The following is an 11,951-nucleotide window of genomic DNA, read 5'->3' on the forward strand; positions in this document are numbered from 1 at the left end:
GGTTAAACAAACACCACATGGTTCTACTGGGAGCAACCGTAATCTAAAAATGCACGGGCTCCCAGTAGAACCGCGTTAAACCACACCTCATGGCCACGTCTTACGACTTTGAGATAGGCGGTCACAGGGCACGATGAAATCACAACGAGAGGCCGGGAAATCTCTTGTGTGTCTTGAGGACACAAAGCGATCCAAGGATGACAGCTTTCTGCATCCATCTCGCAAGTGCCTTGGCATATTTTTGGCACGCTGGTATGGCTTTGAGGTTACGAACCAGTGAGAGTTTCGCAACTCCGAGAACACCGATCACAAGGACAATTACTTTAACCGAATATTTTGAATACAGTCGTTGCATCTCCTTTTTGAGGTCTTCATACCTCTCTTCCTTATCCTTCTTCTTAGCAGTGATGTTGTAGTCGGCCAAAGCTGAGAAGTCGATCACAAATATAGTTCGTTTCTCAAAATCTTGTAGAGCGATGTCAGGCCTTGAGAGTGTAAGAGCGACAAAGATGGTAATAAAGCACTATTAGGGCCGCATTAACTCTGTAGAGATATAGTACGTTGTTCCCGCGTGGGTGGGACGCCCAGATAGTATGCGTGCTAGGTACTCAGCGTGTGCATGACACGCTCTGCACCTATTGCTTGAAACGTCGTGACATAAAATATAGTCGAGCTATTCTAAACGTGGAAATTAAGTTCTTCTACATATCTGTAAAAGTTTCCGAGCATTTTCTTGTCAAGTATCTTTTGGCGGAATTTGGCAACCTCTGCTTTCTTCACTTCGGCTTTTAGAAAAGAAGCTTCTAGATGGAGTAATTTCCTTTCATAACTTCTGATGTTAAAATTCAGGCCAACACAGTAAAAATAAATACTTAAAGTTATGTTCGACTTAATTTCAGATTTGACCCTTTCAATACATTGCAGAACGTAATTGTCTGAAGATTTTGGACCGCACCTGCCCACAATATACTGTTTTTTCCATTTTTCCTACTTTTCCTGTGTTTTCTTACAAGTTTGAACCCAACATGTATATTTTCTAAAACGAGTAACTATTATATAAGAACAGCTGATGAATATCGGTAGGGCGTGAGAAATCCCTGGCTTTTAGTTAGAATATTACCCTTATTTTCAGTTACGATAGTGTATTAACTTAGATCGAGCATACGTGAATTTCAGGGCGTGCCTCACTGAATTTCAAGTAGTCCAAACCTGAATTTCAGGAATCTATATTCCCTTAATTTAATGTTCAGATGTAATTCTTAATTTCAGATTGTCTATGCTTCTTTTCGTGACACCTTAAAATAAGTCGAATTTTCGACTTAAACTAAGTACTTTTTTTGCTGTGAAGCTTCTCGGCCATCTGCTTAGCGTCTTTGAAAATAAACGCTCCTTTGCCAATCATCTCGTGGTTCCTGACCATTTTAAGGGAGGATCTCTGCCATTTGCAACGATGTAAATTGCACTTAGAGCAATTCGATTCTGAAGACACTGGAGATTCAGAGACCGCGTTCGCCTTAAATGACATGGTGCAGTGCTACCAACCCTCAAAAGTGGTTATTTCACTGAATCAGTCAGTAAGCTTTCACTGATTGTCAGTGACCGATTTATAGTTATTTGAATCAGTAAAATGTTAGTGATATTATTATAGTTCATAACATGCATTGGTATTAAAAGAGACGTAGTCTCTTGTACATTCAGGCACATTCGTAAAAACCTGTATTTCGGATTCAGAGAGTCTCAAAACGTGGACATTTGACCAAAACTGGGGGGGGGGGGGGATAAATTTGATACAAATCTAATACCTTCTCTGATTAGAATGTAAAAAGATTAAACTTTAACCTCGACTTTAACCAAACATAGTTGTATTTTACACCAAATAGTTAAGTTTTAATACCAATAAGACGATTTTTTTAATAACGTAGTTGAATTTTTTAATCTAAAGAATGGGATTCTGAAGAAATTAATTAATTTTCAGCCCAAAAAGACGAATTTTCAACTAAGAAAGATGAATTCTACCAAAAATAGTTTCGAGTTTCTGATTAGGTTGTGGCACAATAGGCTTTATATTTTCAGCGCCAGGGGGCTTCATTGAGGCTCCTCGCCCGCCTATAAACTAATTTCTCATTGGGTTCCATTAATGCAGTTCGCATTTAAGAGGCGAACGAGAAAAGGGGAATGTGGAATAAGTGGAATAAGTGAGAGTGTGAAGTATGTGTTTTATTTTCTGAAACGTTCACATTTTCTTGAAAAAGTTTACTAAACCAAACTTTAAAGACAAAATACTTATTACGAAATAGTGATTTGTAAATCTAATGAAAATCTAATACTTCCATTTTGAAATTAATTATATATTGCTGATTTTATTTATATTTATATGCGCTGATTTATGTTTGAGAAACGATTTTCTCTGAATTTTGGTGGTCTTCCAAATTTGAACTAGTGAAATTATTTTTCAATATAATTTATTTGTGCAATTTAAAATATCAGTTTATGCAGTTGGTGGACAGCAAACTTTGCTTATTCATCGCTTTTTTTTACAGAAATTAATTTTTTTTAAATATGCGAACTGAATTTGAAATCTTTTAGTGTACAGTAATTTATGAATTAAATAATTTTAAAACCCTCTTTCTTTAAGTTTGAACATCAATTTTTGAGAGTAAATATTTGGGGGTAGTTCGAATTCAAATACTATCTTGAAGGGTGTTGGCTAAAGCTAAATTTTAAATAATTCAAAAGCAATTTTCTCTCTCAAATAGCCTGAAGCTTCCAGCCCCTGTAAAAATTCACCTATCTATTATCATGATCAAGGAAGGGAAACTCAAGGAATTAATTTCTAAAAGTAGCGTGATAATATTTCTTAGAAACTTTCAGCAATTTGTTTGCAATAAATAAAAAAATTGAATTATGAAATAATAAATGTATATTTTATCCATGAAGCGGGTCAATTATTTTATTGCTGTTCTACTTATTGTGAGCGCGAAGTTTTGGGAAACAAAAAATACCAAGACATTTTTATATATGTTACCGTTTTAACCAATGGCGTAGTTAGTCCTGAGGAAGCTCTGTATTAAAATTTCTAGCGGGGCCCTTTTTAGGAAAATAAATAAAAACACACACATAAACCTCGGGACCTTGTATCGTTGATAAGTCTGATACGGCTGTAGTTACGCCCCTAGTTTCAACCCAAATTCAGTTTAGACTAGTTTTCACTAGTTAAAGCCCAAAACTATCACGATCATTTTTCAAAAATAGTTTTAACTAGTTAAAACGCGAAGTATCCAAGAACTTTAATAAAAACCCAAAGCTTTTTTAATTCCATCTTATTTCTTGTTTTGAGTGAAAATATCACTTGAAACTAGATTAACCTAATTGTGATTTTCAAATAACTAGTTTTACCTGTAATATTCAGTGTGGTTCGAGATGTAACCAATCACTTTTATGTGATCAGTCACTGTAAACTTAGTATTTCGGGTTTTCACTGAATAGTGCAGGTAAAACTAGTTCCTTCAAAAGTACAATTGGCAGCACCTAGTTTTAACTGATGGTTTCAGTTAAAACACGAAAGCAGATGGAATTTAACATTTCTGCTGATTTTCACAGAAGAACTTGGTTACTCCGCGCTTGGATTAGTTAAAACTTGTTAAATGCTCCTGGTATTTTCGCGTCTTTACTATCCAAACACTTGAATGAATAGAAAAGCATTTCAAGTCCATTAACTGTAAACATAAATTATTTAAAGGTTTTATTAATTTATTATTTTAAAAGACATCAATTATTTGAAATTAAACCATTACATAAACAATGCTTGCTCTTTGAGCAAACAAAAAATATATTTGCTTAATGAGATTCAATCAATACTTTACAACTATTTTATTATTTTTGTGACATTCTGATGATTCCGAATCGCATTCGAATTGTTTTACTGAGCTCGTCACTGAAGGATTGGCAGCACAGCACCATGCTGTCACTTTTTAGGATTGGCAGCACAGCACCATGTAAATTTAGCAATCGTAACAAAATAATATTTTAGTAGATTCAATCAAAGAATCATAGTAAAAACTTAAAACCCATAAATATGATCAAATATTAAAAAAGGTTAAAGTTTCGATGCTTTTAAATGACAAGTAACCTAACATATTACTTTAATTTCATGATTGGAAAATTAAAAAATGTATTTCATTAGGGGATTTTTCTTGCTACTTAAGTAAAAGAGTAACAACAACGCTTAACTTATTAATTCAGAGGTTATGCTTCACATGATTTGCCTTGGTGTTACTGAAATGATTAATGAATAAGTTCGAAATCACTGATTAATCAGTCAAATGTCTAACTGCTGTTTCATTGAGTGAATTTTTCACTGATTAATATTTAGAGAGTTCGGTCTCACGCAATTTTTAAATTAAAATATGAAATTTTTTTATTTCTCAGTACCAACTACCTAAATCATAGAAAAGCAATAATCGATTTCTAGTGGAAAACACGAGCATAACTTAAAATTGTCCAAAAATGTTGTGTTTTCTTTGAAACCCGATGTTTACTTTTTAATAATGCCGATTTCCAGTATGAAATACCAGCAAAACTAAAAGAAGTTGAATTTAAAGACTAAATGATCAGAAAAATTTTATGATTTTTACATTCTCGTCAGAAAAGGTATTATATTTGTGTAACATCTGCCCCCCTCTTTTTTTGCAAATTTTCCCGTTTTGAAACCGCCTGAAACAGAAAAAAAGGATTTTACTAATGTTTCTGTCTGTCTATCTTTTTTTGTTAAAAAAAAAACAAATTTCCAGAATTTGGAATTTGGAATATTCCAAAAAACAAACTGAAAAGGACATTTGAAGCCAAATGAAACAAGGCAAGAAAAGAAAAACGTTGTTTTTTGAAAGTCCTCCAAGGTTATCATAAAAACTTCGTGAATTTTCTCGAAACGTCGAAAATTCAAATTGTGAGGGCAAAGAAAATAATGAAAAATCAAACATCCTTTTTTGCGGTCAAACTATGAAAGAATGCATAAAAAAATGCCAAAAAAAAATTGTGAAGGCACGAAAGATCTAAAAATGTGTTAATATTTACTTTTTGATAGAACGCGTAGTTTTTTTATTCGTAAAAACGAAAATTAGTAATAAAAATACACTAAAAATAAAAAAATAAAACTCTTTGGAAGAAAGATACAATACTGATACAATATTGATATTGAACTGAATGAGGAGAACCAGCCCTCAGTATAGAAACAAATATAATACATATTTGATATAATATTGTTCAACGTAATGTAGAAAAGTTCACACTTTCGACAAAATCGAGAGCGAAGCACGAGTTACGTCATGAAAATATGTTCGTTAAAGCCGAAGGAGTTTTAAAAATTTAATTACAGTTATTAATGCTTTGACCCTTAATTTTAAAAGGCCTGTGCACAAATGTGGGAAAAGTGCATAGAAAGAGCGCGTATTTTGGCAAAAAACACTAACATAACAAAAAATTGCTGCAAATTGTAATTCTTAATGTAAATTTCATTATTACGGTTTGAAATAACTGATTTCAGATGAAAAACGTGAACATAAATTTAGGTTTTTGCAATACTGTAAATCTTCCTTGAAATATATATCGATTTGGAAGCAGGACCCAACCTCAAAGTTAAATCGCCTCATTTTACTGCATAAATACTAGCATGAAATCTCTTTGGATAATTATGACCTATTTATTTTTTTAATCAAATCTGTGTTCGAAGTGAAAAATTGGCAAATTTCAGTAGTTTTTGTGTAAAAAGTTTTTTCGTTCATAAATTCGCTTTACACTCAGTCACTTTTACAACGCATAAAGGGCACACAGTGCTTAAGGCTCTTTTTTATTTGTATGCTGATGGTGTATTACATGCCTTGTTTTACAAATTTATGACGCTTCCTCTTACGAACGAAACGATATGAAAAACTTATTTTTCATAAAAATAGGGAGATTTTGAATACCCTTTCGTAGGATATTTTAAACGCTAAATGATACGCTAAAGCAGGGTTACCAGATGACTGAGGGCCGAAGGCGCCATTTTTGTATTTGGAAATCGCCAGATATCGCCAACTTCAGAAATTAGTATCGTCAAAAAAGCGCCATTTTAAAACTGTAGTTGCCAACATGTAGCTATTATCATAATTTAATATTTATGTACAAAGTTACGTATCATATTTCTATCAACAAAATTTAATACAAATTTAGCATAAAAATTAACTTACTATATTCTTGAATTTAAAAACTAAATTTATAATTCATTCGATTACGGCGCTCAATTTAAATAAGAAAAAGTCAATATAAGTAAACATGTTGAAAATTATTTACATGTCAGGCAAGTGAATGCACGGTAGGTCTTAATTACAATCGCCAACAATTACAGTGAGTTACAAGGCTGGGATAGGGCAAACTAAAACTCGGAAAAAATATTACTTTGTAATTTGTGGAACCGAGAGTTTGTAGTGTGTGTTTTAAAGACATTAGGTCCTTTTCATACTTCACTAATCGGCAATGGCAGGCAGTCTACCTGCAGGAAGTTCACAAGAGCGAAAGAAACAGAAAACGATCAGATTAATCTGTACCTCAGCAGAGGTACGAATAGTGCCTAAATACAAAATATTGTATTTTTATTAGGTTTTTCACTAGTCGCCACAAAATCGCTAATTAAACTTGAAAATCGCCATAATGGGAGCCAGTCACCAATCCTTAAAAATGGATCGCCAACCAGCTCATAAAATCGCCAGAATGGCGATAAATCGCCACGTCTGGCAACCCTGCGCTAAAGAACGTCGGATAGCGGAAAACAGTAACACACTCTCAGAGCATGTATAAAAACGTCATCACGTGACTTTAGCGTTTACCGTAAGCCAGAGTTCTTCAGCGACGGGAAATTCGGCCGCAAATACTCATTTACCACGTGTTTCGTTTCTACCACCACAACCCTCTACTCAGCTGTAAGAGTGAGACGGAATTTTTCCCTGCCGCGTGAGGTGGTGTAGTAGTGGAAACGAAACATCTTGCAAATGAGTATTTGGGACCCAATCTCTCCTCGCTGCAGACCCCTGCCGTATGCCATGGAATGCTATGCAAAAGCTCCTTAATGTCATTTAACCTCCCGGTCAACGAGTATTGCCCACCCTGAGCTGAAATAGGGCGAAATAAAAAGTTTCATATCTCTGTCAAAAATTCGTTCACAGTAAAACTCTTCTATAGCTACGATTTTGTGGTTGACGGTGGGTGGGAACTAACTCATTATAGCCCGCTCCGCTTTTGTTTGTTTAAGGCTGAGTGCTCGCCTGAGTGACAACCGTAGACCCAGTGCACTCCGCGCAGCTCCTGTTACACCTACCTTCGGCGCGGCGTCAATTCTCGGAAGGGCTATTGAAGGGTTTAACGGTATTTAAAAAATCCAATGTGGTTTTACAGTTCGAGCCAATACCTTTCAAAGCCTTTATCAAAAAAATTGAAAATTGAGTTTTTTAAAGTAAAAAACTATTTTTTTTTCATTTTTTGCTCTAAAAAAACGTGTGTAATTTTTGAAGGAACGTGTAGATTTAAAAAAATCAAACTTAAACAAATGTGTATTTGTATTTTCTTTAGAATAAGCGCAAAAAGACACTTGTTTATTGATTCGCTTTACAGTTATGCTAATTCTTTTAAAATAAGCACACTTTTTTCAACGCTGATTATTTCCGAATCTATGCATTATAGAAAAAAACTCAACAAAAAAAGTGTTAGTTTTTACATGCGGAATAAGTATTTGCGAAGAAAACATAGTTTTGGTGACATTTATTTTCGTTTTTTACCATTTTTTTCTTTTTTCAATTAATATTTTCTGACTTTTAGACCGAGAGTATATGTATGCATCTTCTTAGCTTGGACGGCAGTATACATCTGTATATAAAAATTAAGCTTACATATGACTTTTATGAGGGATAAAATTTGTTTATTTCACTATATATTCGGAAATGTCTAGATGTATATGACTTGTCATAAAACGAATGTAATAAGAAATAAGGTATGAACCGTAAAATGCATTTATGCACACTCTTAATTTAAATTTTTTTATTTTTTATTTTCATTTTAATAAATGATAGGACAAAAGATGTTCCTAATAGACATACTGGAATTTTGAGTCTTACTGGGCTTCCATTTTCCACAATGTTCCCTTTTGAAGAGGTTTGTGATAGAAAATTCGCCAACATTTTTAGTTTTTAATGTTTTTAGTATAAAATCATAATTTTTTTAACATCTTTTTGCATTATTTTTAGATTTGAATGTTTTTATTATAAAATCATAAAATTTTTAACATCTTTTTGAAGTACGTGTATCTTAAAGATTTGCAATTTAAGGTGCCTTAATTTTTAATATCTGTATTTGAAAACTATGTAGTTTAAAATTGTTTTAAATTTCAATTTTTAAGATTTTTTATCGAAAAGTCAAGTTTTCATTTTTAAATCTTCCAAATTGAAGAAATTTCCAATGTAAATCACCAATGTACATTGTGAACATTAAAAACTCGTCAACTTGTAAAATTTACAATGCAAAGTTCTAGAATTTTAAAGAGCTGCAATTGAAAACTCTCAAATTTTAGTGATGTATAAATACAAATTCTTAAATTTAAATCATTTTTTCAATAAAAACACAAGTTTTCGATTCTAAATCTTCCAGATGGAACAAATTTACGTTATACAATTTTAAAAATTTACAATTGAAAGTTCTTTAATTTGAAAGATTTGCAGTTTAAAATTTTTCAATTCTAATGATGTACAAATAAAAATAGTTACATTGTGATGATTTTTATTAAATAAAATATCAAAGGTCAAGATGTTTCAATTCTAAATTTCACAGTTGATGTGATTTCAAATGTAAAACATCAAAATTTAAGAATTTTTTATTATAAAACTTAAAACTTGCATAATATAATAAATTCAAAATTGAAATTTATTCAATTAAATAGATTTGCAATTGCCAATGCTTCTATTGTAAACAGTAAAAATAGCAGCGTATATAAGTGGGAGGGAGTCTTGACAAACCTCTTTTTTGATGACTGATTAAGTTCTCTTAATATTAATTATACGAGAGCTAAACACATTTCTCTTCAAAGGGTTGATTGCTTTCGAAATTATGTATCATATGAGCTAAGGGTGAATCCAATTTGTCGCTTTTCAAGTAGATATAGCATAGGTCGCACCTATCTGTTTCTTAATTGTTTGAGTATAGTGAATTGTACCAAGATTTTTACTCCTCGATAGAAATAATAATATATTCAATAATCAGGATAAATCAATCACCCAGAAAACAGTTTCTTTGAATCAAGGAAACACTTCTTTAATATGCGCGGGTCAAAGAAATTTTTTTTTTATTTAGCATCTCTTTTAAATTTATAATTTGACTTGATGTTGGCTTACCACCTAGCTAACAACTAGTTTCTAAACCATGCAGTGGCTTGATGTTAGGCCATATTATCGCTACCGACTACTTTCAAGACTAAATTGTGTCTAACTTGTAGTTCTATAAGTAGTTTCCATGAAAGCTCTATAAAATATATATGTATTTAATTTGTATTGTAATTTGCCTACAGATAAAATTTTTTCAAATTTTTAAAACTTTTTTGTTGCAACTTTAAGTGCTTTCAATGTCATGAGAAAATTTTAAAGATTTAAACTCATAAACTGCTCTGAAACGGCGAAAAAAATAGCTTTAAGATGAGCCTAAGAACATTGAAAAATGTTTATTATTTCGCAAGTTACTGAGTATTTAAGAAAAAATATAAATTTATACTATTTTTGCAATATCTACTTTAAAAATATAAAAATTAGCTTCATTCTGGGCTCATTGTCTACAGAAAGAATTTCGAGAGCAATCAACGCTCTAAAGAGAAATTCGATTGGCTCTGAAATATGTAAGTAAAATTAGGAGACCTTAATCAGTCATCAAAAAAGAGGTGTACAATTTAACTTGATGAGAATGTGATATTTCAATTCAAGATAAGGAATTTACATTCAATAGTAATAACTTGAAGTGGAAACAGGATTTTATAAGGGTGTCAAACTGTCATATACTAATACACTGTCAAATGGAGTATTAGGAAAAAATCAAGAGACAAAATCATATGATAAGTGCGGAAAATAGTAGCTTCAATGCGAACAGAATGAATAAATGTTTCAGTAGATTATTATAATATTTAATACTTAATATTACAAAACATTATGTTTTCTAAGTAAATTATATTTTTTAAAAACATACCTTCCTCATCCAAGACGATGTTATCTGGTTTTATGTCCCTGTGGATTATTTTTTTATTTTGTAAATAGTCTAGAGCCAGGGCAATTTCAGCAACAAAGAGGACGATACTGTCTTCACTGAACTTAACTGCTTGTTGTATGTGATATCTGAGATCTCCCCCCAGAAGTAGGTCGGATACCATGAATAAATCTTCCTCATCTAGAGGGAAATTATAAATAATTAATTTTCTCATATCTTCTTTCTCTTGGAACCTAATTATTTTTATAAAATAAAAAAAAGAGTATACATGTAACTAATGTATTTTTAACGTTTTTTCGCATAAACCTCACCTTGCAGTTTATTAGTAGAAATAAAAATCTTTTTTTCATTTAACTTCTTTAATGGAAGAATTTCAATTACAATTTTTTATATTTGGGGGTTTTCGAATTAGAATTATTTAAAAACTCCGCAAGTTTCCTAACATTATTCCTTGCAAACTTAAAAACCTCTCAAGTTCAAATTCTTCTTCAACTAAAACGATTTCTAATTAAATCTATTTTGAAATACCCCAAAACAAATTTCATTTCTTTTCAATTTAATAATTTATGTTTAATTCGAAATTTTAAACTCATTTAGTGCGTTACTATGAATATTGAAATAGTCGCATGATTAAGGGTGCTGGTTAAATCCGACTTTAAATTATTTTTTCATAGGTGCGGCACTGACTCAATATATATTTTTTACGAAGGATTTGCGAACTAAAGAAAGAAAACTGGTCGAATATCCGGGGTTTTGCGAGATCCTCGGATCAATAAAATGTTGAAAAATCAAAACATTTCTTGAGGAAATGATTATTTTTACGACAAATACGAGTTTTGCGAAAGATAGAAATCAGCTGGTAGCAGACGACAGCATTTGAACGGTTAGAATCGTTTGCAAATTTTTTTTACTTACATTTCTGACATAATAGAAGAATTCTCTATATATACCAGGTTTTCAAAGGGCCACGCCTTGATGATGGTGACCCTAAATTTTGCGAAATACGTTGCGAAATGGAGAAAAAGTCAGACAATATTGACATGTCCTGTACATTGGCGTGAAGTTGACAGCTAGCCAGGTGCCTGATTCCAAATGCAGTTACAAGACACACACAGGTCATCATCAAGGCGTGGCCCTTTGAAAACCTGGCATATCTCGCGGATTTCTATCTTTTGCAAAATTCATATCAATCAATATTTCAATATTTTATTGATCCGAGAATGTTGCAAAACCCCGGATATTCGACAAGTTTTCTTTCTTTCATTAGCAAATCCTTACGGAAAAAATATATATTGAGTCAGTGCCGTACCTATAAAAAATTCAAAGTAAATTTAACCAACACCCTTGAGTATTTACTATATTTACCTAAAAAAAGGATACAGGTGCACAGAAAAACAGAAGATAAGCTTTACATCAATTTCCGATGAAAGATTCACTGCAACAAAAATGAACTTTACAGGATAAACTTTAACGAAATATCGGTTAAACTTTCTTTTGTTTTTCCATGACAACAAATGTGTTTTGAAAAACGCGACGTTGTCTGAATAAAACTTTATCCCTCTACAAAAATTCCTGTAACAAATTTCATCAAAATATTTGTTTGACTTGGACACTAGGGTGGTCCAAGAAATGAAACTTCAAACTTTTATTACGGTGCCTCCCAGTTTTGTGAGGTTCCTGGAAAA

General features: G+C 32.1%; 1 protein-coding gene across 7 annotated transcripts in view; it reads right to left on the minus strand.

Moving 5' to 3' along the window:
* LOC117168312 (serine/threonine-protein kinase 32B) overlaps positions 1 to 11,951 on the minus strand; it is a 115,003-nt gene that overhangs the window by 33,371 nt on the left and 69,681 nt on the right. For all 7 annotated transcript variants that reach the window (XM_033353876.1, XM_033353878.1, XM_033353879.1 and 4 more), the window contains one exon: positions 10,249 to 10,446. In XM_033353876.1, coding sequence (XP_033209767.1) covers positions 10,249 to 10,446 — 198 coding nt within the window. The remainder of the gene's footprint in view (positions 1 to 10,248; positions 10,447 to 11,951) is intronic.

The sequence above is a fragment of the Belonocnema kinseyi genome, chromosome 2 (genome assembly GCF_010883055.1).
Source record: "Belonocnema kinseyi isolate 2016_QV_RU_SX_M_011 chromosome 2, B_treatae_v1, whole genome shotgun sequence".
NCBI classification, from domain to species: Eukaryota; Metazoa; Arthropoda; class Insecta; order Hymenoptera; family Cynipidae; genus Belonocnema; species Belonocnema kinseyi.